At 52.5% G+C, this 26970-nt stretch overlaps 1 protein-coding gene and 1 long non-coding RNA gene across 4 annotated transcripts in view; one reads left to right on the top strand and one right to left on the bottom strand.

The window, feature by feature from the left end:
• RAB11FIP5 (RAB11 family interacting protein 5) overlaps positions 1 to 24383 on the bottom strand; it is a 35989-nt gene extending 11606 nt beyond the window's left edge. For 2 of the 3 annotated variants that reach the window (XM_060168482.1, XM_060168484.1), the window contains exons 1-3: positions 23780 to 24383; positions 3483 to 3919; positions 2688 to 3363 (exon numbers count right to left, since the gene is read on the bottom strand). In XM_060168482.1, coding sequence (XP_060024465.1) covers positions 2688 to 3363; positions 3483 to 3919; positions 23780 to 24210 — 1544 coding nt within the window. In that variant the 5' untranslated portion in view covers positions 24211 to 24383. Of the gene's footprint in view, positions 1 to 2687; positions 3364 to 3482; positions 3920 to 23554; positions 23692 to 23779 lie in introns of those variants that run through there. The other variant, XM_060168483.1, reaches the window with a different exon arrangement.
• A 93-nt stretch (positions 24384 to 24476) lies between these two features.
• On the top strand, positions 24477 to 26430 carry LOC132531020 (uncharacterized). Its single transcript, XR_009543994.1, has 3 exons — positions 24477 to 24971; positions 25299 to 25375; positions 26256 to 26430. It is a non-coding gene; the product is annotated as an uncharacterized LOC132531020 (long non-coding RNA).
• The last annotated feature ends 540 nt before the right edge of the window (positions 26431 to 26970 follow it).

Raw genomic sequence — 26970 nt, 5'->3', positions numbered from 1 at the left:
AAAAATGTCTGTATCTAACACTTGATCTCCTACTGTGCACAAAGTTCTGTGGTTAGTGTGAGGGGAGGGAACACAGGAGCTTGAGATGACCTGCTCTCAGAAAGCTTATACGTACCCTAAAAGGGTCAGAAAGGGACAGACACAAAGACAATTCGTTTTGGCACTGGTGGTTTCAACACACACGGTCTTGACGGTCCTAAACACACACTAAAGTGACCTGTGCTGCAGCTCAGGGTGAATGGCTCACAGCAGGGCTGGTGAGCAGGGATGAGATCTGTGGCCCAAACCTCAACCAGCCATTCCCCAGCCCCCCGCCCACATGCTGGTGGGGGCTAGTGCAACAGTCATGGGACCTGGCAGATAAGGGACAGGTCAGGAGGAACAGGAGGACCATCTTCCTGGCCTCTCCCAGCTGCTGCCTTCTCCAACAGCAACAGTTTTTTCTCTGGATACTGCGCACAGCACATACTGCTTCTGGCCTCTGCACGGGGCCTCAGTGCAATGTGGGAACACTAGAGGGCGCCGCTGCCCTGCCTAGTGAGGAACACCCAGCAATCTGCAATGGTAGCCCCGGGGCAGAGGCACCCAAACCTCTGGACCTGTGGACAGGATCCCCTTGGGTGTCTCGCAGCTACATTCGGTCACTCCAGTTCTAGGTGTCCAACTTATGGCTTCCTGCCGCAAGTCAGCTCACCTCTTATTCTCTCCTCAAAGGCCCCAAGACCTCTGGGCAAGCACCAAGGGTGGTTTCTTCCAGGCCAGCCCTTCCCTCCGAGGCACACAGGGCCAGCGTGATGCTGACAGGGCTCAATGTCCAGGTCTCACACCTCTGCAGGCCAGGTCACTGCACCCCAAGAATAGTCCCTCCCACCCTGCCTGGAGGCAAGGCCACAGAGCCTGCCCCTTCAGCCACTGTAAGCAAATGGGTCCCAGGGAGGGCAGGAGGCCCCATCTGCCCTCCAACCTGCAGAGGACGAGCTCGGAATTCAAGTACGAGAAGGGCAAAACCCTCAGCTCCCTTATGTTCGTCCATCACCCAACTTCTCTTGCCTCTGAAAGGCCATTAGGAGACATGGAGAAACAAGGAAAACAGAGGCTGTAAGCACCAGCAACGGCAACCGCAACATCACTGTCATGGCCTGCAGAGCTCGAGCCCAAAGCCTGGCACTCGCCTAGAAACAGCCTCACAGAGAAATGTCCCTCACATCCATCCCACCCTGGAAGAGGCCCAGAGACACCCCATGGACAACAGCACTGAGCCCACGGTCTGTGTCCCTCCCTCCACCACACCACCTACAATCTCTGAGTTGTCACAGGGCCACCAGCTCAGCCTGGGCATCCCCTTCTTCCTCTAGGCTGCAGGTAGCCAGCAGTTCCCCTGGGCTCCAGTGAGGAGGGCTGGGCAGTAGGGAACCGAAGCTCTCCTAAGCAGGGGAGACATCACCCAGAGACTGATCCACCCCACACACCCATCGATGAGGCTGTACGGAGAGCTGCCAGGCGGCCAGGGCTCAAACCTCAAAGGCCCTGCGTTTCTCTCCCTGGTCCTCTGAGCAAACTCAGAATTTCACAGGGCAAGAAAAGAACCAGGACTTCAGGAGTCTTCTCCCCTCTGCTGGGGAAGAGGTTTAGGGCCCCTCCCTTTGCCCTATCTCCTGGCCTTTTACCACTGCGCCCACTCTTCCCACCCCGCCTCCGGCCCACATAGCCACTGATGGGGACAGGCAGGCTTGCTGACAGGACAGTAACGGCCGCCCTTGCCACACTGGCTGGGGTTGTCACAGATGCTCCTGTCCAGGGCTGGCCCTGGGCCCTTGGCAGGGGGGAACACCTGCTCCTGGCCAAAGCCCGGAGCCCCTCCCTGGGCCCTGCTGGATAGTGAAGCAGCCTCCGCTGGCTCCAACTTAGGAGGAGATCAGAGGGCCAGGGTGAGGGCTAGGGACTCTGTCTCAGGCCTAGGCTGAAGGACTCCTGCATTCCTCTCCCAGGTGGGACTCAGCATATTCAAAACAGAGCAGCGGCCATCAGCACTTGCCATACCCCAAGACCAAGAGACACCAGAGAGGGCCAGAGCCCCAGGAGTCTCTAAGGACACAGGGTAGGTCACAGATTTCAGGGGAGCTGCCCACAGCCTCCGGCCAAGGCCGGGGAGCAACCGGGGGTGAGTGTACAGGGGAGGGGGTGGACACATCAATTACTCAACTCCCATCTCTCAGAGAGAAGAGAGCACAGAGACAGCTGGGACGGCTGGTGTGAAGCCATCTAGCTTCGGAAAGGGTGGGGGAAGTCTGAGGTGAGTCCTTGGTCCCCACCTCTCTACCTGCCAAAGCTTGGTGACCTTGAGGCCAGGGGGCAAGAGGTTGAGGTTGGGAAGCAAAGAATTCATACAAACGGCCTTTCCTGCTTTTGTCCTATTCCTCCCCCTCCCGCAGGGGATGGGTGTACCAACTCAGGAAGTGAGGCCCACGGGACCCCCAGAGCGCTGTGCCCTTCAACTCACCTGCGTCCACGTGCAGACAACAAGCCGCGGCTTAGGGAGACAGGGTTCCCCGCTCAACCATGCAAAGCCAGAGCCCCAGCAGCCTGCCCAAGGGTCCCATCCTGCCCCATTCTCCCTGCCCCGGGGTTCGGTGCAAATACCCCAGCATCCACCCCAGGGATCAAAGCTGGTCTTGCCAAGGACGTACCTGGGTTTCTGAGTTGGTTCCTTGGCTTCTCTCAAGCCAAACCAGCTACTTTTGGCCTTTTCCTCCCCACTGGACGAGTGGTGTGGGGAGGCCCCCAGAGTGGGAACCCCCTTCTCCCCCAGAGAGCCTCGGCGCCCCATCTCGCTCCGACTCAGCCCCTGGTGGTGATGGTGGAAAAGGCCCATCCGGGGCTTCCGCTCCTCCTTCCGGGCTCCCTCCTTCTCGGCCACAGCCTCAGAGGAGGCCACCAGAGGTGTGGCGACCTGCACCGGCCTCCCCTCTGAGGGCCAGGCTCCCTCCTCCTCTCCAGAGCAGCGGGCCCCAACGGCCAGCACCTGCGGGCTCAGCTCCTCCTGTCCAGGCCCTGCCTCTGAGCTGCCGGTGCGGCGGCTGCCTCTGCCCCAGGAGTCATCCGCAGAGCGCGGCCCCTCCTCAGAGGGCCGGGAAGAGACAGTGTGCAGGGGGCCAGAGATGGAGCTGCGGTGCCGCAGGGGCCCCTGGGGCTCCTCAGTGTAAATGTGGCTCCCGTTGACGCAGAGAGAGGAGCGGGAGGCCCCGTCAAGGTGGCCCTGAAGGTCAAGAAGGGCCCGGGGAGGAGCGGCTCGCACCTGGCTGGCCTCATCGCTGTAGGTCCTTTTATGGGTGAGCGACTTGGGGGACTGTGCAGAGTCCCTGCCTGGAAAGGAAGCACACGCTGAGTTAGAAGCCTGCTGCCCGGCCCGGCCTTCCCTACACCTGAGGGGAGAGCCCGCACTGCCCCCCTCCCCTCCCCTCCCCTCCCCCCGCCCCACTCACCCCCTTCGGAGGACAGCCAGCTGCTGCGGCTGGGCGAGCGGGTGAGGAGCTCCGCCCCGGGGCCCTGGTAGGCCAGGGTCCCACTGGCTGAGGACAGGGTGCTGTCCGAACCTAGCGAGGTGTTGGACTGGGTCAGGGAAGACTTCCGCAGCTTGTTGCGGAGGAAGAAGCCTTTGGCTTTGCCCATCTTGCTCAGGCTGCCCAGGTCGGGGTCCTCCAGGGCGCTGCTTGGGAGGATGGCAGAGGCAGATTCCAGATCAAACTTCTTCTTGCCCTTCATCTTGTCCTTGATCCTACTGAAGGGGGACCGAGGCTTGTCCTTCACGGACAGGTCAAACATGCTGGCGCTGAGGTTGTTGCGCGTGAACTGGATGCTGACCTGGATCTCTCCACGCTCCTTCTCCTTCTTGCCTGCCTTCGAGTGCAGCTTGTACCACCTGTGAGAAGGGGGTGCCGGGGCTCCGGTCACAGGTACGTCTCAGAGCCCCTCTCTGCTTTGGGAGCCACGACAGCCTCCCCACACAGGCTTCTGCTCTAACACATAAGCCCTGCCGCCTTCCAGGCCACAGGAACAGCTAAGAAACTACCCACAACTTTTCCGTGATGAAGGAAACCACATCCCACGTGGGGGAAGCTCTTCGGCACTACCAGGCAGGGCAGCCAAGTGACCCTCCTGACCCGGCACCTTCCCTGGAGCTCAGAGACCTCCCCTGCCCCAGCCCCCTACATCTGAAACTCTGAGGCCCAGAGCAGCAAGGCCGGGTCTGAGAGGAACCCTTTCAACTCCAGGCCCCAGGTACAGACACACCTACCCACATTTTCCCATTTACATCATCTCCTTTGGCTAGTCCCAGCCTAAGCTCTGCTCTGAGCCACCAGTGAGTCCAGGAAAGAACAGCTCACCCAGAGGCCCAGGGCCAGGAACACTAGTGCATGTACACATACACACACACACACACATACCTCACCCACTCATTTACTCACCCCAAGCCCTGCCAGGAACACCTCTGCAAGCTGGAGGAACAGACAAGAAGGCATAAACGGGCCTTAAGCAAGAGACCCAGGGAAGGGAAAGAGCACTCACTCATCTGTAAGCATCTGCCGTGTGTGACAAAGGAATGCGGGGGTGCTCATCTCCCTTCCATTTACACCTCACAACAAACCTGGGATTTTACAGATCAGGAGGTCAAAGCTCTGCGGTGAAGTAACTTATCCAAGAACAAGCAGCCAGGAAGGAGACTCTAATTAATAATAATGTATTGCTATTGGCTCATCATTCATAACAAATGTACCACACTAATGTAAGAGGTTAATAATAGAGGAAACTAGAGCAGGAGGGGGTGTGAGGGAATATATACGGGAGCTCTCTGTACTTTCCACTTGTTTTTCTGTAAACCTAAAACTAAAACTAAACTCTATTAATTAAAAAAAGAAGACACAGTGAGCACACAGAGAACACAATGAGCAAGAAATCATGAAAGAAACAATACAAGAAAGTTCTCCTGAAGGACATGAGCACCAGCACAGAAGGGCCCACAAGCAGGCAGCATAGTGAACGAGGAAAGACCCAGCCAGCAGGTATCACTGCAAGGTTTCAGAGCACCAGGTTTGTACATTCAGGAGACCCTGAAGGTTTCCAAAGAGGGGAGACAGGTTTGTACATTCAGGAATTAGAATAGCATCAGGTCCTCATCAGTAACACTGGGCACCATCTGGAGTCATGCCTTCAAAATTCTGAAGGAAAAGCTTCCAGCATAGAATTCTGGACTCAGCCAACCAGGCATGAACGTGGAATAAAGCTCGGTGGAGGCGGTCAGATTGGTCACTGAAGGGCTCCGAGTCCCTCAGAGGACACACACACCACACCACACACAAACACTACACACTGTACCACACCCCACACGCCTCAGTCCATGCTGTGGTGGTCATCTCCCACCTAAGATCCGCTCACCCCACAACACCAGCTCCTTGAGCTTCTCACGGACATTAAGCGGGAGGTCTTTTGTATGAAAGTCCCTGCACATCCAAATGTCCAGAAATAAGTCACTGCAAGGGCTTGGTGGTGGTGGTGGGTTTAAATGCTGTGACTTTAAAAAAAAAAAAAAAAAAAAAGAAAAGGTCTTCCCAGAGACACTTCCAATTGCATCCCTTTGGAAGAGTCCACCATGACTAACCTCTTAGGTGTCCACTGCGGGCTATGCATCCAGCCTCTGCTTGGGGACCACTGGATGGCCTAAGTGAAGGGAACCTGGGCTGTTGGTTTTCCCTCCCAAACCTGAGAGACCACTCCCACTAAGGCTGGGTCAGGACAGACGGTGGCACAAGCAGGGACGGCGGAGGGCTACGCTCAGAGGGTGTGTGGGTGTTTACGTGCCGCTCTCGTGATGAGTAGGCACAGGGAGGAAAGATGGGGGAGGAGGGGCAGGGAGCAGAGAAGAGAGCTGAGAGACAGACTGACGGGATGCGTGTGAGGATGTGTCTGGGGGCACGAGGAGACATTTAATAGAAAGACAAACCAGCTAGCATCAACATCCTCACACCCCTGCTTTCCCAACCCAACGTCCACTTTGGGCCTGACCCCTTAACTCTTTCAAGGCCAAGTCACCTTGGCCAAATCTGGACCAGGCCTCATTTAGCACAGAAAGATTCTGGGAGGTGGGGCAAAGAGAAGTATATGGACTCCAGCTGCAGGCCCACCAAGCCCTGAGCAACGGGAATCCGCAAGCACAGACATCCTTCACTTGGGCATAAGGGTCACGGGTCCTGAGCCCCAGCTGGTCACACTCCACACACCACAGCAGTAACACTGGTTATCTCTGCGGGGTGAGGTTGCAGGGAACTATCACTTCCCGCATTGCCTACTTTTGTCCTGTTTGAATTTTTTATAAGAGCCATATATTACTGTCGTAATAGGAAAAAGAGACAAAAGAAAATTCCCGTTCCTATCTTATCCTCTCAGTTGGCTGAGACAGAATAGGCTCCTCGCCTCTCCCTCCGACCCCTCGATGAAAGAGGATGCATTACATTACTAGCCCAGCTGAGGCTCAGGTCCTCGGCCCAAAGGATCCTTGTCCCCCGCCCTTCCCAACCCCCTCCCCATAAGGTCACTTCTGCTTCCCCTGCTCTTCCCCAGGGATTTTGGGGTTCTTCTCTGGACTTGCTTTTCAGGGAGGCCAGGAGGGAAAAGAAGACTTTCCTCACCATTTTCTGAGATTCCCCCATCCAGAGCAGAGTGAGGCTGAGAATGGCTGGGACCTGCCTCTGGACCCTCAGTCACTGTTGCCATCTGTCTCCCTATCAGTCAGGGGCAGGACTCATTGGACCCTGCCAGCTACTTGGAGCAGGGCTTCTCCCAGAAGTGTGACAGGCTGAGATGGTGACGGCAAGGCCACACAACCAACAGCTTGTGGACCAAGGCCTGTCACTCCCATCCGTGGCTGAGACCTGGCCAAAACCAATTAGGATTTGACCACAGCCCCAGCACATATCTAGATGGTGGCTATCAGTGCGGGATTTCTTTTTTATCTATTCATACTAAGATACAACCTAAAACCTACTGAATTAGAAAGGCCAGGCCTAGAAATCTACATTTCAAGGTGGAAGGGAGTACCTCCTCAGGTGACTGAATTCATCAGACCCAGTGTGAGAACCACAGTAGGACGGTCCCCTGCCTGCTCTACATCACTTCATGGATCAGAGGCCAACTTTCCCTCCACCTGGGTATATCATCAAGGACACTCAATTGTTACACAGAAGAAACCTGTGTCTCTCCCCTGCCCAGCCAAGGCTTGCCTTCCAAAGTCCACTGAACCCACTTCTTCCGAGAGAACTGACCCTAGAAACCCTCATCTCTCTCCCCCTCCCCCCAACCCGGGACAAATTATCAAAGGAACACATACATGGGGGAGGATCAGGCATCAATAAGTACTTTCTATGAATAAAGCGTGCTAAAATGAACAAGGCCTCTATTCCACAAAGCTGCTTTTGAAACAGCACTCACCAGGACAGGAAGAAGGACAGTGATTCTGCCCCAGTACAATTTCCCTGACACGCACTCAGCCCTCAAAGCCTAGATTCTTCAGCCCCTACAGAATGTAAAACAACAACCTGCACATCCTTCACTGCAGGTACTGAACTGTTCCACCTACATGGCACCCACCTCAACCCCTGCACTGTCTGAGCACCTGAACTCCCCAAAGCCCAGGAAGCGTGTGCTCAGGAAACAGGTTTTGACAAAGATGATCATTATCTGGGACTTGTCCCAGGTATGACTGCAGCCAAGACATGCTCCATCAGGAAAGGAGCAGTAAGGGAAAATTCCTTGCATGTAAGAGGTATGTGCCGCTACAGACGCTGCTCTTCAGGAGTGACATACAACAGCGCTTCTCAAACTGCAAAGTACAAAAGGATCGCTGAGTCTGGTAAAAATGCAGATTCTGATGCAGTGTGCAGATGGGCCTGAGAGGCTCCATTTCTACCCAGCTTCCAGGGGATGCCAGGGCTGCTGGCCTGTGGACCACACCTGAGAGGCAGGACAAATGACTGGTGCTATAGAATCAGCAGAGCTAGACTTACTGCATGCTCACTGTGTGCCAAACTCTGTACCTCTTTTACTATCCACACAGTCCAGGAGACGAGATCCATTATCCCCACTATGTGGATGAGGAAACTAAGTTACAGAGAAGGTTTGTGACTTGCCCAAGATCAAACAGCTAGTAAGTGATACAGTCGGAACTAGAACATGAAGATTGCCTGACTCCCAGCCCACGTTCTTAACCTTCGACAGACAGCATTTGTCATCAAGCTGAATGCAAACGTTGGGCCTCCAGACACCCTGAGAGGACAGAGGCTGGAAAAGGTACACCACAGAGGCCCAAAGAGGCAAGGAGGTGGCGTATGAAGGCCGGAACCCCCTTCAAAGGGTTGGCACAATCCCAGGAGGATGGAGCCCTGAAAGGTCACTAAGGGAACCTCGGGGTTTTGTCCTGTCCCCAGGCCACTAAAACCATGTCTGAGAGCAGTCAAGCCTCCCCCAGCAGATGCAGAACCACAGAAAAGCTCTAAAAGGGCCCTTGCTCAGCCGCCGTACCTCCCCCAGGCTCCCTCTGCCTGACAAAGTTCAGCAGGCCCAGTGTGGACTTAGGAGCCCTCAGCCTCCTACCCTGCGGGACCAGCCCCACCCCCACCCTCTGCAGGGGCAGAAGACAAAGGGGGGATAAAGGGAGGAGGTAGTTGCCTCACCTGTTAACCAAGATTATGGCCCTAGTTATTCCTGCTAGTGGGGCTCCCAGGCCCACCATACCCAGCACTCCACCCATTTCTCAGTAAACAGAGCCGGGCTAGCTAACAGCTGCCACATAGTATAACTGAAAAATCTCAACACTCTGAGAAGCAGACCTAGGGCAGATGTCAAACACACACATGTAAGTGCCAGGGTGGCTCCTGTCACTCTGGGGGTGCTGGGCCCTTGAGAGCCACAGGCCCAGGCACACACCTGACCTGTCTCCAGTTCTTATCGAAATGGGTCCCCTTAAAACTGAGTTAACCTGCTGAGTTTATGATTAATCTCTCTATTCAAAACTTTATTCCCTTCCTTGTCCTGCCCCTGCTCCCCTCAGGATTGAGGAGTATCAAAGAAAAAGAGAAACTGAAACCAAGCAGGACTCTGCGGGGCCTTCTGGGACACAAAAGCCCCTCTGTGTCCCCTGTTTCTTGTTTGTAGAAGAAAAAAAGGCTTTAGTCTCCTAGGCCTTCACTGAGTTCCAAAGAGCAGACTCAAGTAGTTAATGATTAGAACGACAGAGCTGCAAGACTTCAGGAGTTCCTCCAGAAGGGATGTAGATGACAATCTGATGCCTATCTGTGAGATGTTCTGCAGAAACTAAGACCCCTCCCCAATCTGGTAGAGGATGGTGACGACTTGCTGACCACAAGCATGTAGACCCCAGACTGGTTGGAACCAGAAGGTTGATGACTGAGATTCCCAAAACATCATCCTGTTACCTCACCACCAACTAACCAGAAGAAGGTCCATGAGCTAATCAGGCATCCTATGACCCTCTCCCCTAGCACAGTCTTTAAAAATCCTTGCCTGAAAGCCATCAGGGAGTTCAGGTCTTTTGAGCATGAGCTGGCTATTCTCCTTGCTTGGTGCCCTGAAAATAAACACTGTACTTTCCTTCACCACAACTCAGTGTCAGTAGATTGGCTTTGCTACACGTCAGGCAAGCAGACCTGAGTTCGGTTCGGTAACATTATCAGTGCAAAGTTCAGCTTAAGACCCAAATAATGGTGCCCCTTCCTAAGCCTCCACACATCATTTATTTCACACTCCTAACCCAGGAACCATCCTTGTCTCTTTTTCCCCCTCACACCCCACATCTAAACTTAGCTCTACCAACCAATTATACCCAGAATTCAACCCCTCTCACCACTGTCACCCTACAGTACAGTCCACCAACATCTCCCTGCTGAACATTACAGTTCCCTGCTCACCTGCCTCCCTGCCATCCATGCTTCACCCAGCAGGCAGGTGAAACTGGAGCACATCACACCCCACTCCTCAGCATGGCGGAAAGGGTTCATCCTTTGGGTGCCGGGTCTTCTGATTCTCTGCATTTCTCATCCCACACTGGCCTTCAGTGTTCCCATCTCCAGGCCACTGCTCTTGCTTTTCCCTCTGCCTGAAACACAGGCCCAGATCTTCAGGCCACAGTTCACTCACTTACTCACTCACATCAGGTCTCAGTTCATCTGAATCTCCTTAGTCTTCCCTGAGTACCCCAACTACAGCTGCCCCTTACCCAGTTTATTTCTTTAACATAATTAATACTACCTGACACAGTGTGTGTGTGTGTGTGTGTGTGTGTGTGTGTGTGTGTGTATCCCACACAGTAAAATGATGTATGTATACACGGCTGTTTAATGGCTGTCTTCCGCTGCTCTACAGGCAGGAACTTTATTCTGCTCATCTGTGTGTCACCAGACTTAAAAGAGTGGTCACTCAAATATATTTTCAATGAACTAACAAATTAATCTATGAATTAACTTAGGAACTTGTTTGTCCCTGTTCACGACTGAACAACTGTGTAATGTTTCTATCATCACAAACCCACAGGTCTTAACCGTGAGACCAGAAGCTCCCAGAGCAAAGAGCGTGCCCCCTGTCCCCAACAAGAGCCTCCTGAGGAAGGAGCCACGTGCCAGGCTTCATGGGGACAGACAGTTCCAAAAGGGCACCTTCTTTAACCCTGAAGCCCTCATCCCCCATTCCTGAGCAAAGAATCTCAGTAACTTCCCTGATAGAATACACCAACCAGATTCGGGAAGTGCCCACTTCCTGAATGGAGGTCGGGTGTTGACCCCACTCTAGCCCATCACTATGGCCCTAATCTCATCACCATTAACAACCATACCTCTCTTTTAGCACCTACTGTGTGCAGGCGCTATACTAAGCACTCAACACACCAAATCAGATCCCAGTCATCCTCTTAACAGCCCCAGGAGGCAGGGTGGGAAGCAGGCCTCAGAGTGGCTCCAGCATGGGCTCTGGAGCCAGGGCTGCCTGGCGTAAGCCCCAGCCCACCACACGCCAGCTGTGCGACCTGCAGTGGGTCACCCAGTCTCTATGCATTTCCACACCTGCCTATAAAATGGGGGTAATGGGTGTCCAATCCCCTCACAAGGCCACTCTGACAATTGCACAGATTACAGGTGAAGCACTCAGAACAGGGCCTGGCACACAGGAAGCGCCACACAAGTGTTAGTTCTTATATATTTTAGCAGATGCAAACACTAGGGCAGAGAGAAGTGCATAGGGTTAAGTCAGATGCTTCTTTCTAGTACACAGGGAACCAGGATTTGAACCCAGGCTCCCTCCGGCCTTGACCACTGCACTAGAATGCCTCCCTCTGCAAGTGCAATACACCACACACCGGGCCCAGAAACCCCATGTCCCTGCCCAACCAAAGGATTTCTCTAAAACAGGGGGTCTGTGTTAGACGGGAGAAAAATTACATCTTTATTTCCCCTAATCTCTAACTGAAATTTAGTATTTCTTTCAATTATGAATTTTTGCAACAGTAGTGGTATAGCAGCAGTACCTATGAATATGTCACCAAGAGAAACCGGTATTTTCATGCCACATTACAGTTGCTGCAGGTGTCGCAAAATATTGTTTATACTCATCACTACTTTGAACTTTAAAGTTACAGGTTTCCCCTGCTATCCAAAAGTGGAGCATTCCTATGAAACCTTTCATAAGCTGAAACGGCATAAAGTGAAGAAGCAGTTACCTTAGGACACATCTTGCTAACGGATGCACAAAATAAATAAAGATAAAGCACAGATGCTTACAGATACAGTTCAAAGCTAAGGCGAGGGCTTGATGTGAGGTGCTGAATGTAGTTCCCAGAGAAGGAGCTGGGCGGTGCCACTCTCACTGCTTGGGATGCGCTGCCTCTGTAAGGCTCACTGCAAAACACACACTTGAGTGCATGTCTTCCCCTTCTGGCCCCAACGCATGGCTCCCAGGCTGAGATCCAAATCAGATGACAGATACTGAACCTCATGTCCCACTGGGTATGAGAGGGCCTTGCAGGGGCCGGTAAGGGGCGAGGAACTGGCCAAAGGCCCTGCGGCTCCCGGGCGTCATGCCACAGTGCTCGGTCTGACCCTCAAACACCCTGCATGCCAATGAAGGTGACTCCGGAGAAACAAAAACAGCTGGGTGCACCTGCTAGTCAGGGAGCACGCTGCTCCTGTAGCTTGTTTTCCTCATGTCCCCAATACCACAATCTCCAACGTAACTGGGCTGGTGCTCACCTGAGCCTTACCTGCTCTGGCTACAGCCCACCAGGTCTGCAGCTTCTCTCTTCTGGCAGTGGCTGCCCTGGCCTCTTCAGAGACAGGTCTTACCTCAGGCTAGGGAACAGCTCCCACCATGCTGGGGATGAGGAGCTTGCAAATCTGACAGTTGTAGGAATTGAACCCCACCCCAAGACAAAGGAAGCCAAGAGGCCCTAGGAAGACAGTTGTGCTGCCCAGTGTACTAGCTGGAGAATCTTCTAGAATGAAAAGTGAAGAACCAACGTGAAGGAAAGACATACTGATCCATTTCTCCTTTCCTGGCCTCACTCTCCCCATCCAGCTTCTCTAGGGAGTCAGTACAAACAGGGGCTGCAGGGTTCCAGAGGGGAAGAGACTGCAACTCAGAAAGTAGATGCTGGGGAAAACTCTAGGAGAAGACGCCAAGATATCTGTCCATAACATTCTGATGGACATAACAATGTAACCCAATTTCCTAAAATCCAGGCCAGCCAGCCATCAGCCACTTCAAGCAACACTGTATTGATGAAATCATTTGCTCTCAAAAGGCCTGAAGCCTTCAGAGACTGTTCACCCTGTCCCCGTTTCCCCAGGCTCCCAAGGCCCCGCAATTTCTGCTTTGGCAGAAACCCATCAGCTACAATGTGGGATGTTCTCAAGGACAAGTGATTCAGCTCCTCCATCAGGTAAGGGTATGAAACAAGAGGGAACTGTTACCCTGGGAGACTTAACAGCCAGGCACAGTATGGAAGGGAGCCCTGTTTGGATCCTGATTCAACAAACCACCTATGAAGAGACAGTTCTGATATTAAGGGAATTTAAATATGGACTGGATATTGATTGGACGGTTATTAAGGAACTGTTGATTTTGTGTGTGTGATACAAGCATCATGATTATGTTTTTTAAAAAGCACCCGTGGGGCTTCCCTGGTGGCACAGTGGTTAAGAATCCGCCTGCCAATGCAGGGGACACGGGTTTGAGCCCTGGTCCGGGAAGATCCCACATGCCACGGAGCAACTAAGCCCGTGCTCCACAACTACTGAGCCTGCGCTCTAGAGCCCGTGAGCCACAACTACTGAGCCCATGTGCCACAACTACTGAAGCCTGCGTGCCTAGAGCCCGTGCTCCACAACAAGAGAAGCCACTGCGATGAGAAGGCCGCGTACCGCAACAAAGAGTAGCCCCAGCTCGCCGCAACTAGAGAAAGCCCGCGCACAGCAACGAACACCCAACGCAGCCAAAAATAAAATAAATAAATTTATTTAAAAAATAATAATAATAAGCACCCGCATCTGTTGGAGATGGTTAGAAACACCTATTGACTCATCTATACTCCCCTTCTGGTCCCACTTGAGACTAACAGGGTCTTTCTATTAGATCCCTGTGGAGGTCAGCGGGTAGCCTTGGGCCAGGACACAGGCTTTTTTCTCCCTGTCCTATGACTGAGCCCTGCTCCTGGTTGAATCCCTGAGCCTTGTGCTAACTATCTACTCATCTCAGTAGCCTCAGCACAGGGCGTGGCGTGTGAGATCCTGACAGCTCATCCTGACACTCACAAAGTCTCAGAGGCACAGGGAACTCGCCACTGAAATCCCAACCAACCAGAGAAGGCCTCAGCCAGGCTCAAAACGTTTCCCAAGTATTTGCCAGAATAAGAAAGGGAGTGTCCTCGAGAAGCTTACATCTTGGTGGGAAATAAGATAGCTACATAAATAAAGGAAGAAGGTGATTAACACCACAAAAATGCACAAATAAAATGCACAGGAAGGTTAAAGAGAAGACAATTTTGGGAGGAGTAGTGAAGGACATGATAAAAGAAATTTTCACATATTGAGATATCGGGAGGTCATTCTGGCTTATCTGTGAGTTAACTTGAATCTTATGCTAACTAAAATAGCCTGTTTGTGGCCTATCAAACCTACATTGTACATCTGCTTTAATTATTAGAGAAAAGGACACAGTGACCAAAAGTAAAGAATGTCCATTCTTTAAAAGTAAAGATTAAATGCTTATCTTCCTGGGACACCAATGCTGGTACTCCTTTGATAAGACTCCTTTCCCAGGTGCAAGGTCATGCTGACTTGCTGTGTACATGATGCTGATCTCTGGGCGTGTGTGTGATTTCTTGAAATGTACAGTATCCCTGACTTATTTATAATTATAAATTATTATTTATAATTTATATTTAATTATATTTAATGTTAATTATATTTAATGTTCTTATATTTAATAAGAACATTATTTAATGTTCTTTGTTCTGAGAAGATATAAAACTGTGCTGGAAACCATGCTTCTCTGGAGCAGTTTCTCAGAGTAATCTGGGAAGTGGGCATCCAGGCTAGTCCTCAGTTTGGCTCAAAGAAAACTCTTTTCTATCCTTATTATAGGTTGCTTATTGATGATTTTCATTGACAGATGTAACATTTATACTGGGCCTTGAACAATGGGTCAGGAGGCAAGGAGGCAGGTGAAGAGACATTCCAGGTGGGAGGAAAAGAATACACAGATGCCCAGGGCTGGAGAGGTGAAGATGGGCAAAAAGGTGCTTTGGAGCAGAGGAGACTGCCCCAAACATCATGCTAAAGAGCTATAGCCTTATTCTGGGCCTGGAAGAGCACTACAGGGTAGGAAACAAGGATAAAACCTATGGCTGCTGTGCTGTAGGAAGAGCAAAGGACAGCAGGGAAAGGGGCAGCAGAGGGGCAAGGCAGCAGAAACCAGCACAGAGCCGGCCAACCCAGGACAGGTCCCACGGCCAGGCTGACCCAGGCAACTCCTTGTGCCTCAGCAGTTATTTCTCATCATAAATTAATAAATTGGCATTCTGGCTTACAAAAATGCTGTAGCAGCTATGCTAACAGTCTAGAGGAGATTTAAAAAAAAAAAAAAACCTGCCTAAACTAGGACAGGAGCAATGGGGAAGGTAGGAGGGGCCGGAGTGCCCTTCTCCAAGTGCCCCCTTCGTCCCCTGCAGTGGCACTCAGGCAGAGCCACTCCACCTGTGCTCTCACTGCTTACTGACTGCACAAAATGTTACTCACCTTTTATGCCCCCCAACCCAGGGAAAGGGCCTGATATATGGAATACCTTCTAACACCTGCTGGATAAATGAGATGGCATTGGCAGAGCTTAGCTTCAGTACCAAAAATAAGTGGAAAAAAAATTATTTTAAAGGAATAGTGGAAAAACGCAAGGGTTGGAAGACAGGAGACCCAGGTTCTAGTCCTGGATCTGACTTACAAAGTGGCTTTCAACCACCCACTTCACCTCTGTCAAAGAAGGGTGATAAAATAAGCCAGTTAGGGGCAGGGAGAAATGTCAACTAAAACTGTATTACATGGAGTTTGAAGAGACGGCTGGAAAAGCCTTTTCCCCAGAGGCTCCTCCATCTAGATGCCTTCCCTCCTCTCCAAATCCCCCACTCAGGCAGTCCTCCTCACACACGATCAGAGAGGAGACGCGTGGGCCGCGGGCCAATCCTTGATGGCTCCCAACACTCACAACCTCATCCTGCCTTTGATTTGGTATCGACGGTAAAACTGCAAGCCAGGCACAACTGCAGGAGAGGACAGTGCCTCTTATCAGGCCTCTTATCACCTACTCTGGCTCTGTGCCGGCATCGACAGTCCTTGGAGCCCAGAACCATCATTTCATTAGCTACCCCTGGCTCCATGGGCATGGCTTGCTCAGCTCAACCTCAGAGCCCAGCCAGGACCAGCCTCCCTCCCTCCTGGGCACAAACATCTCAGCCAGTCCTCATCCCTCCTGCTGCTGTAGGCTCCAAAGGTTTATCTCTTTGTCAGCTTGCCTCGGACAGAGGCCAGGGACCCACGCCTGCTTGGAGCCAAGTCTAACCACACAGCAATAGAAGTATGTATAGTTGAAAGCATGATGTAGGGAAAAAGCACTGGGCTCAAGAGGTTAGAAATCTGGCTGCCACTAATGAATCATGTGACCTTGGATCAGTCATTCCACTCCTGAGACCCCAGTCTTGACCTCAGTAAAAATGGGGGTCACCCTCCCTGCCCTCAGGGAAGAAGGAAGTGAGGTGCTGGGAAAGCACTCTGAAAAGTAGGCCAAACCACACGTAAAGATTTGGGTTTATTGTCTGTCAGGGCCTTTTATAGGCTGTCATCAGCCCCTTGGGAGCGAGGTGGCCCAGGACCAAAGAGTGATGACCCTGCCCAAGAGAAAGGAGGAAATCAGCAGGATGACCTCTCCCAGGGGAGACAAGGGAATAAGGAAGAAATTCTACTTAACCAAACTCCCCTCCCCAGTTTGCTCCTAACCCCATATTCACCCCAAACAGGGTCTTGAGTCACGGAGGACAAAACTAAGTAGTGGCTGTCTTCCTGCCAGGGTCTCAGTTCAGACTTGAAACAGGTGGAGACAAGCAATAATACCCCTGTGTGGGGAAGCCAGACTTATCATAGGTACAGACCTGTGTGTGTGAAGAAGGCTGCACTTGTGCAAACACAATGGGAGAGGGAGAAGAAATCTATAACGCATTGGCTTTTAAAAGCATATAAGAACTGGTAATGTTGACTGCTTCTGAAGAGAGGAGCTGGGTGACTCAAGGTCGGGACAAGGGAGATTTTTCACTGTGAACCCTATGTATCTTTAGAATTTTGAACCAGGTAAACTACTCAAAAAGAAATAAGAAGTAAAGAAAGCCAGGTTGTTTTGCTGAGAGAGCACATAGGAAACTAAGCTTGGCTCCCCTCCACTCCCTCTCTTGGCTCAGCCCCACCACACCCACCTTCCCTTCCTTCCCTCCCTTCTGGGTCTCCCTCCCAGAAACTCACCCAGCCACCACCACGCCCCACCTGTCATTCAAGGTCCAGCCTCCTATAGGCAGCCCACCCTGATCACTCCAACCCTGGTGAGTTGGTCCTTCTTCTGACCCTTTCTTTCTCTCATATTTTGTATATGCTGCTTTGTTGGTTAATTATCCTTCCTGTGTTAAGTCTTGTCTCAAACATATTTTTGCCCTTCTAGGGAAAGGGCTTTATATTTTCTTTCTCATGTTTCCTCCAAAGCCCTGACCTAGGCACAGTGGTTGCCCAGTAATTGCTTCCTAGATGTTGAACAAAAGAAAGGGGGAAAAAAAAAAGCAAACGACTGCATGACTGTAGGAGGAGGAATGGATGGCTCAGAGCGTTCTGTCACAGTAAAACAAGCATGTGATTTCTTGGGAAAGGTCAGGAAGTCTTATATCTGTTGATGGTCCCAAGCCCAGCTCTACTGCACAAGCCAATGGGAGCAAACCTCCCGGGGGGTGGGGGGGGCGGTGCCCGGGGCCAAGGCAGAGCTTTCCAGGCCTCCCCCGGCTCCTATGAGACAGTCTAGTGGCAGTGATACCCTCTTTCCCAATGCACCAGGCAACACCCCCATCCCCTGAGAAAGATATAACCAGACACGGAGCTGCAGACTAAATGCACTTACCCCTACCAGCCAAGGCCTCACACAGGAGAAGCAGGTCATGCTTCCAGAGCCCCCAAGCCTAACCAAAGAGATGGGCTTTGGGGAGGAGAGAGGAACCCTAAGGAGGGCAGCTGCTGAGCACCAACTTCCATGCAAAGCTGAACCCTGGGAGACATGGGAGAGGACCAAGATGGGTGTTACAGCATGGTGGCGAAGAGCACAGAATCAGGAGCCCGGCTGTCTCGGTACAAATCCTGACTGCCATGTACTGTGTGCCTTTAGAAAAGCCACTTTAGGGCTTCCCTGGTGGTCCAGTGGATAAGACTCTGCCTTCCAACGAAGGGGGTGCGGGTTCGATCCCTGGTCGAGGAGCTAAGATCCCACATGCCCTGCGGCCAAGAAACCAAAACATAACACAGAAGCAATATTGTAACAAATTCAATAAAGACTTTAAAAATGGTCCACATCAAAAGAAAACAATCTTTAAAACAAAAAGTCACTTCACCTCTATGTGCCTCAGTTTCTTCACTCGTTAAACACAGTAACAGTACCTACACCTCAAGGGGTTGCTATAAGCTGATGTAAGTCAGTGCCAGCACCTAAAAACGGCTTAATAAATGATATACTGGACAAAGAAGGCTATGACAGTCCTCCAACATGGAGCGCCACACGCCGTCCATATGGGAACTCAGAGAAGGTGGGGTGGCAGACCAGGATCTCTGATGGCCAGCCTGACAGGCCCGGTGTACATCTCCTCCTCAGGGAGGCCTTCCCTGACCAGAGCTGAGCGCAGGGCTTCCGTCTGCTCTGAACATCTCCAGTGCTCCCTGGCTAGGCCCCAAAATACGGCAGCTGGCTATGGCCCTTCCTCCAAATGTGGGGGTCTGTCCTCCTAATAAGACTGCACCCTCTGGGCATGCGGGCTGCTGTGTCCATGTCCTCCCCTCCTTTGAACTTCCCACCCAACCAGTGGCCTCCCTCGTCCTCTGCCCAGGCAGAAAGGCCTGTGGATTAGACGTCCTTCCGGGTCTCAGAGAAGCCCCAAGGCTCCCTCCCCCTCCCAGCTGAAATGTCCCTCTCTCCCTAAAACCTCTCAGGCACTTCCACAGAAACCTTGGGATGCACTCAGCTTCCCAAATGCCGTCTCTTCCTTATCCCAAATCTGACAGCTCTTCAGGCTGTCAGGGCCTAAGAGAAACCACACAGAGCCCCACCCTCCCTAACTGCAGAGTAGCTGAGAGCCTGTCACTCTCCCTCCCCAGCCTCAATTTCCACACTTCTAAGCACTCTTCCAGTTCTGACATCAGAATTCCATGATTAAGGGCTGTGCTTCTCCTCGCCACCCCCAGGGTCAGCTGAAGGTCAAGGTGGCCCGTGACAAAGCCCCTCCCGGCAACTCTGTAGCGCTGCTTCCTGGGAGCTGAACTTGCTTATTCTGCTCACTGCGGAGAGACCTGGGCCCAGGACCACCCCCACAGGCCAACTCAGTAAGGGCAAAGCCATCAGACTCTTTCTTAACAGGACTGCCAGGTGCATAAAGGACCCACATCGCGGACTTATTTTTATTACTTGGCTGTGGGGAAGGGCAAAGCTTCTTCATGACCACACTATTTTGCAGAGGTCGGCCCTGCACAGGAAAAAATAGGGTACTGATTCCCAGAGAGCATACAGAGCTCCTGTCATTGTGTTAATTATCTGTCCCAGCACAGGGTGGGAAAGGCAGGGGAAACATCTGGACGAGGCCAGACCAGCCGTTTAGCATCGCTGGAGAGCGCGTCACAGCACCAGGTTGGCAGCAATAAAAAGAGTTTAGACAGCCCCCATCAGAAGAAAGGGACAGCCCTCAAGGTCGCTAGGATGGAGCTCTGCTGAGTTGCGCCTGTCCCTGGCTGCCTGCAGGGAGGGGAGAATGGGGCCAGATGCAGAGGGAAGGGGAAGCCGCTCAGTCTGACGGCAGAGTCACTCCCCACTCCCCAGACACGGCTGCTCAAGCAACCCCAGATAAAAACTGCCCCATAACTCAGGGAGATGCAGCCTCTGCCCTAACTGCTGCTTTTAAGTACAGCCACACCCTTCCCGCAGCCAAAGCAGACTTGCCCAGCAGCCAGGTCGGGGGTTGGAGCAGGAGCCAAAGCCAAGGACCCTCGCGGCCTCAGCTGCTTCCTGGGGAGCAGTCACAGCTGCAAACATGATAAGGCTGTGGGTCACGCACCATCTACCTACAACAGCAATACACAGGCCATCTGGAGGCTAAGGGACAGATGGAGGCCCTCAAAGACCATGCCCACCTTAGGTGTACCTTAGGCCAGCAGGCTGCATTTGCCTCAGCTGCCTCTCCCATTGCCCCCAAGCCCGCCCTCCTCGAGGAGGTCTCAGGCCACCACCATCAGCCAGGCAGAAAGCTCTGGTCTCCAACCTAAGTCATCCTCAGCCACAGGCCTGCCATAGGCCCTTATAAAATCAATGAGACAGGTCTGACCAGGGCTGACAGAGCCTCTTAGGGGGCCACATTTGCAGCCTGCCCATGGTCACGTTTTAACCCAAACCGAGCCCACAGACTTGGCCTTCCCAAGGGTCCAGACTCTAGCCATCCATCCAACAGGCCCAGGAAGGGGGCTACTTACAGAAGGGACCACTTCACTCCACACGAGCACGCACTGGGGAGTACTATGGATGGTGGTGAAGTAAAAATCAGAAAGGACGCATCTAAAGAAGCTAGAGGGAATTCCCAGGTGGTCCAGTGGTTAGGACTCGGCGCTTTCACTGCAGGGGCCCGGGTTTGATCCCTGGTTGGCGAACTAAGATCCTGCAAGCAGCACAGCATGGCCAAATCAATAAAGAAGCAGCTCTTGGGATTCTGAGACCCATGATGATCCACTAGGGCTTTACTGAGGGAGACGGTTATAACTAGTTTCCTTGTGTATTACATTACATGTTGTTTTGACAATTTTCTCTTCAATCAGTTGGAAGCCTCCAGTGAAATCCCTCACCTCAAAGAGCACCCCACTAACAAAGGAGCTTTGGGGGCTGTTGAGGCACCTAGAACCCCAGCCCCCATCATCACCACCCTCACATAACGAGGGCCCTGAGAGTAACCCAACACTAATATCTTGAAAGCCTGCTATGTGTCTAAAATGATACTAAAGTTTTTTAGAGATCCTGTCTTATTTAATTTGTACAACTCTATGATTGTTATCATGGGTTACCTTTTCAGAAACGAGGAAACGGGTTAAGTAACTTGCCTGCCTGCTAGTAAGTGATAGAACTGGGAGTGAAACCTCAGTCTCCACGTTCTTAAACACTATGCTGCCCTGCCATGGAGGACAGCTGCGGAGCTGCGAGCTGATCTGAGTGTGGCTTCAGAACTGCAGAGGCCTCACAAGACTAGCCCCAGTTCTCAAGCCTCTGGCAGCAAAGAGAGCAGTGGAGGGCTGTGAAGGGCCAGCTCATTTCATGAGGAGCTCTCATACTTCTGTGAGTACCCTGCCACCACAGTCCTGGGGCTTTCCAGGACTACGCTAAGTTCTGTATTACCTCCTCCTATCACATGAAAGGCTCCTCTGAGACAGGGGACATCTCCCAGATCACAGCTACCAGGCTACTAAAACCTCACTCCACCATCACTGCTGTTCACTGACCACCAGGCATATCCAGGAACTGCACTAGATGCTCTAATTACATACGCATTTCATCCATTACATCAATCCTGTCAAGGTATAAATTAGCCCCATTTTACAGATGAGAAAACTGAGGCACCAAGAGTTTACTTGACTGGCCACAAGGTGGCAGGTTTGGAAGGGAATCTGCAACTCCACAGGCCCCTCCTCTTAACCGTGAGACTGCCTTTCCCCAATGGAGTTCTGTCTGGGCAACACAGGGCTATGATGTGCTCTCCTGGAGTTCTCTGCCACCATTATCCAAAGCTAAGGAGGGCACACCCCAGTCCTCTCCCCAATGGAAAATGTGCAGACTCACTATCTTAGCAGCTCACGCCAAGATGCTCCAGGAAAGGCCACCAAGGGTGGCCATGAGAGCCAGAGGTGGAAGGTGCAAACCGGAGTGGCGTCAGCAGCCCTCACCCTCTGTCAGTGGGCACGCTGTTTGGTCCAGTAAACTAAAAGATCAGGCTGATTTCACAGACTTTCCTGCTGCCCACTACAAGTCCCCCTCCTCCTGCCCCCTCCAGGTTCTATAAATAACCCAGGTCAATGCATCAGAGGAAAGGCAGCCAGGCGGGTGTGGAAAGATCCTGGTGGAAAAGATGACTTCTATAAAGTAAATAAGGCTCCCATTCAGATCAAGGGGACTGTCCTTGGCTGCTAACAGGCGCACATGGGCCGACAGACATAGACAGCTCAGTTAAGGAAGAGCCAGAGGCCAAGAAGAAAGCAAGAGCAGGAACTGAAGAAAAAATCAAAGCCCCTCCCCCACCCCGTGCAAGTCACTGACCTCACAGAAGCCACTCCCCACAAGCTGAGACTTTTTCTGTCTGCCCCTTAGTCTCCCCTCTAGTGCCCCCCACCCCCAGCCCAAGATGTGTTATCTACCAGTCGGGTCAGATTAGCTGAGAGGTGGAGACTGAAGGACTGGGAAAGAAAGGGGTGGAATGAATTTGGGGACAGGAGCCTCTTCAGAAGAAGAAAGGGCTACGAGAGCCAGAGGAGAGCTTTCTGCCTCACCCCCACCCCCTTGGGCTCCCTGAGCCAGGCAAGAGGGAAAGGACAGAAAAGGGGAGGAAAAAAACAAAACAAGGGCCAAACTATACCACATGATCCACACCCAGCAACCAAACAGCAAGTCATGAGGGAAGGAGAGAAGGCCAGGGGAGGGGGAGATGGAGCTAAGTCACAGCCCTGCCCAAACCTGCCCTATGCTAACCCCTTTCCCACCCCAGGCTGCAGAGCCATGAAGGCCTTCTCTACCCACATTTTTGAAATGTTCAAGGTCAGATCCTTTTCTATCCAAATCCTGCTTTCATTTGGGTTTGTACCAGGCTCATCCTTCTCCAGCAAGCCTTCCTAGATTTACTCAGTTGGATGCCATTCCACTTGGGTAAACCTTTCCAGCAACTATCACCAACCCCTTACCCTCCCCATCCAGGGCCCATGGGCCTAGGGGTGGCGTCACCCCAGTTAAACACTTGAGTGACCCAGGGCAGGTTGTTAGCCCTGCGGACAGGCTTCCGGATCCTGCCCAAGCCCAAAACAGGAAATGAGGCTCCAAGCCTGAAGCCTTGATCTTAACACAGGGAAAGTTAAACGCTGCCAAAATAAATGATTTTTTAAAACCCACTGGTAAACCCTCTGGCCCTTCTAGGTTTAACTGACTGGGAGATTGTCTCCTGCTGTCCATTAAGCACGTGCTGCCTCCACCTCAGTCAAGATGCTTGAAGCCTGATTAAAGCGTTTCCTTCCTTTACTGAAAGGGTCTCCTGTTCTCAGACCAGAGACACAGAAGGGAAGAATCGGGGGCGTCTCTAAGCAACAGAGGGCATCCCAGTACCAGGCAAGAAGCAGATGCCCTCTGCAGCCTCTAGATTTGGTGGGGCGTCTCCGTTCATCCTCTGCCCTCCTCGAGGACAACACTGCACCTTCTTTCCCCCACAGGGCGAGGCAGGGCCTTCCCATTCCCCTGCGGGCCTGGTGTGGAACAGGCGCCCGAAGGCAGTTCCCTCCCCTTCGAGGAAAGTGAAACACGCCCGGAGGCCCTGGGAATGGCCACAAGATTTTCCTTCTTGAGTTTCCCACAGTCCAAGAGCCTCTGGATCCCACTCCTAACTTTACTTGACAATCTACTCCTAACAATAGGCCACCATTCTCACCTCCCCCCGGCCTTCCAAGGACACACCAGCGGCCAAGCACAGCCCAGCGCACATCTGGGGATCGGAAGGAGATTCCGTTATGCGAAGAACCAACTTGTCGGTTTATGCCCTTGAGCGCTAGGCAAAAGGTCGCACCGCCCAGGCCGAGGTTCGGGGTCCTGCGTCTCCCCAGCCACGCCCCAAGAGGCCCTTAACCGTTTCCGCTCCCGCGCGCCCCTCACTCACTGTGTGTGCTGGGCGCGGCCTGCGCCGAAGACCTCGTCCAGCGCCACCACGGCCTGGCCCAGGAACTTGTCGACGCCGATGAGCGAGCGGTGCATGGTGGTAAGCACTAGCTGGCAGGCGGCGGCGGAGCCCGCGGCCCAGGGCGCCGGGCCCGCGTCGGTCTCCTGCGCCCGTAGCAGGCCGTCCAGGGCGCCGGGCGGCAGCTCGAAGGAGCACTCTTCGCGCCACTCGGGGCATCCCAGCGTCTTCTCTACCACCGACGTGCTGTACTTCTCACGGCCCACCTGGATCACCGTATACGCGTCGCTGGTGCTGCCCGCGCCCGAGCTCTTGCCCCGCAGCCCGCGGGCCCGCAGCACAGTCACCTGGACGTGCGTGGGTAGCCAGCGGGAGGGCCCAGCCGCCGTCTCGGCGCCCCGTACCAGGGCCATGGCGGGGGAAGCGGCGACGGATGAGGGCTGGCCGAACCAGGCGTGGACACCCGGACCAAGTGAGAAACTGGGCAGCGGCGGAGGGCGGTCAGGATCCGGCTCGGAGCGCCGCCGCCGCCCACAGGCTCGGCCGCCGCAGCTGCGGGCTGGGCTGGGCCGATCCGGCCGCTGCCTCCCCGCCTCCCGGCTGCCGGCCGCGCCGCGACGTCAGCGCCCCGCCTCCCGCCCCGCCTAGCGGCCGGCGTCCCGCGACTCGCGACCTAACCCGTACCCGCGCCGAGGTGCGGCAGAGCTTGGGGATGGTGGCCCGCACGCCCTCGCCCCGTCTGCTGCAGACCAGCCTGGAGCTGGAGGGTCGCTGAGCGCCCCGAGGACCGTGGGCGGGGCGCAAGGCCTCCGCGGGGGTAGGGGGGGGCTCCCGCGTTGGTCCCCAGGAAACCCCGCCTCGCCTGCAGGCAGCGCGGCACCCTCGGCCGGGTATGAAATGCCCGCTCCGCGTCTCCCGGCCAATCCCAAGTCGTCCTTCAAGACGTCCCTGCTCCGGAAAGCTGTCGCCGTAAAACTGCCCCGCCCCGTCCCTCCCGGCATGGCCATCCCCTTGGCGCTGGCCAGTGGGAGCGATGCGGACCAGGGCCGCTCCCCAGTCTCGAGCGGCACTCCCTCTCCTCCAGCCCGCCCCTGCCCGGGAAGATGCCTGCGTGAAACCAGAAGTGATTCACGCTGCGCCACGTGATGGCCCCGCATCAGTGACCTGAAAGCGGGTGAGCTGCCGCTGTCTCCCTCCTCCGCGCGCGGGAGGAATCACGTGTGCAGCCAGAACCTGGCGCGGGAGTCCAGGGAGCAGGGCTCGCCCTCTGCGGACACTGCGGCGGAGAACAGAGTGATGAACAAATGAGTAACCACATCAGTATTTAAGTGTTCCCTCGGACCGCTGGGGCTTATGCGTCACGAGTTGGGGGAAATTATAGGCTCTGGTGGAGGTTTTAAACAATTACTGACACCCATTAAGTGCCTACTATGTGCAAAGCCCTGGGTATTACTTGCACGCTTGGTTTATTAATAATGATAACAATGGTTAATAATTACAGATGCTGAATTTCGGTCAATGCTGGTCCGTGTGCTTTACATGCATTACCTCATTTTATCCCCAAAACAACCCTGTGGGGTAAGTATGGTTTTTATCCTTATTTTCAGGAAGGTAAAGTTGCAGCTTAGGGAGGTTAACCTGCCCAAGATCCGTAACTGGCAGAGGTGGGATGTGAATCCACACAGATGACCCCAAAGTCTGTACTTTTCTTTTTAACTTTCAGAGCCTGTATTAAAAATAGTATTTTTAAAAAGACATGTAACACACAGCTAAAAACAAAATAAAGTAAAAAAATCAAATGGGACAGAAACGCTTATGATGAAAAGCAAAAAATTCCCTTTCCACCCCTCATTCCAGGGATAACCACTTAAAGCCATTTGTGTTTTCAGGCCTGGTAGTTACCTCCATATTTCTACATAAAATGCTTACATAACTATATCTAGAGTTTTCAGGACTGGCCATTATCTATTGTCTTCCTCCTATGATAGATAATGATGTAGCTCACACCCACTTCCCTCCCTCAATCCTATGTAGTTATGCTTTTTTTTTTTTTTTTAGTTCCTCTATTGGATACCTTGACAGTGGAAACCTTTATTTCTTCTTGGGGAGACTCTCCACAGTACCTCTTGACTTTTTTATGCTGTGAAAGGAGGATGCCAAAATCCCACTTTCCGGGCCATGTCCCCTACCAGGAATATGGTTGTACACCGGGCACCCGAGACTCATGGGAGCATATGCACCAAGGCTCAATCCTAACAACCTTCCACCTTAACTGTGATCAAAATGGGGTGGAGGATTTCTCCACACTGAGCCCCATAGCCCAGCATCCCTGTGGACAGCACCTAGCTTTGGAGACAGCCAGATCTGCCTAAGGATCTTGGCTCTCTGCCACTTAGCAGCAATAAGACCTGAAGATTAAGTCAGCTCTCTAACCTCTCAGCCTTCTTTCCTGATCTAGAAAATGGGGATGATGATTCCTACTTGAAACAGTTGCTGAGAAGATGACATGAGAAAATATTGTCAAAGATTTTAACACAGTGGAAACCATCACAAATGATCTCAAAGCATCTGAAATTCATATATAGTTTTTTTTCTGATTATAAGTTATTTGGAAAATATAGAAAAATATAAAGAAGGAAATGAAAATAGATTAGAATATCACTGTTCAGAAATAAACACTGTTAACAATTTGTTGTATTGCTTTCCAGTCTTTACACTATATGTTGTTGTTTTATATGCATTATGGTTGTGAGGCAACTGTACTGTAATGGTTAAACCTGTGGGCTGTGGAATCCTGGTCCTGGCATCTACTTTATGTGTACTATCTCATTTACCCCTGAAGACAACCATTTAAGGCAGGTGCTGTTGCTACTCTCAGCTTCACGGATGAGGAAGCTAAAGCAGCTAAAGTTTGGGTGATTTTCCCCAAGTTTCTAACTGGAAAATTGCAGATAGTGGACTTGAACTCAGGTCTGAGTGACTCTACTGCCTCTGGTAATTTGCCCTCACACTAGCTTGTTGGTCACCTAAGCACTACATCATCTGAAGTCAATAAAGCGGGAAATGTTGTCATACCCATTTTACAGATGAAGAAATTGAGGTACAAAAAAGGTTAACAGACTTACCCAAGATTATAGTCAGGATGAAGCCCCTGAGAATGGATTCCCCAGGGG

This window comes from Lagenorhynchus albirostris, chromosome 13, assembly GCF_949774975.1.
Source record: "Lagenorhynchus albirostris chromosome 13, mLagAlb1.1, whole genome shotgun sequence".
Lineage (NCBI taxonomy): Eukaryota > Metazoa > Chordata > Mammalia > Artiodactyla > Delphinidae > Lagenorhynchus > Lagenorhynchus albirostris.
The sequence above is the reverse complement of the archived record's forward strand: the minus strand, read 5'-3'. Positions and strand labels throughout refer to the sequence as shown.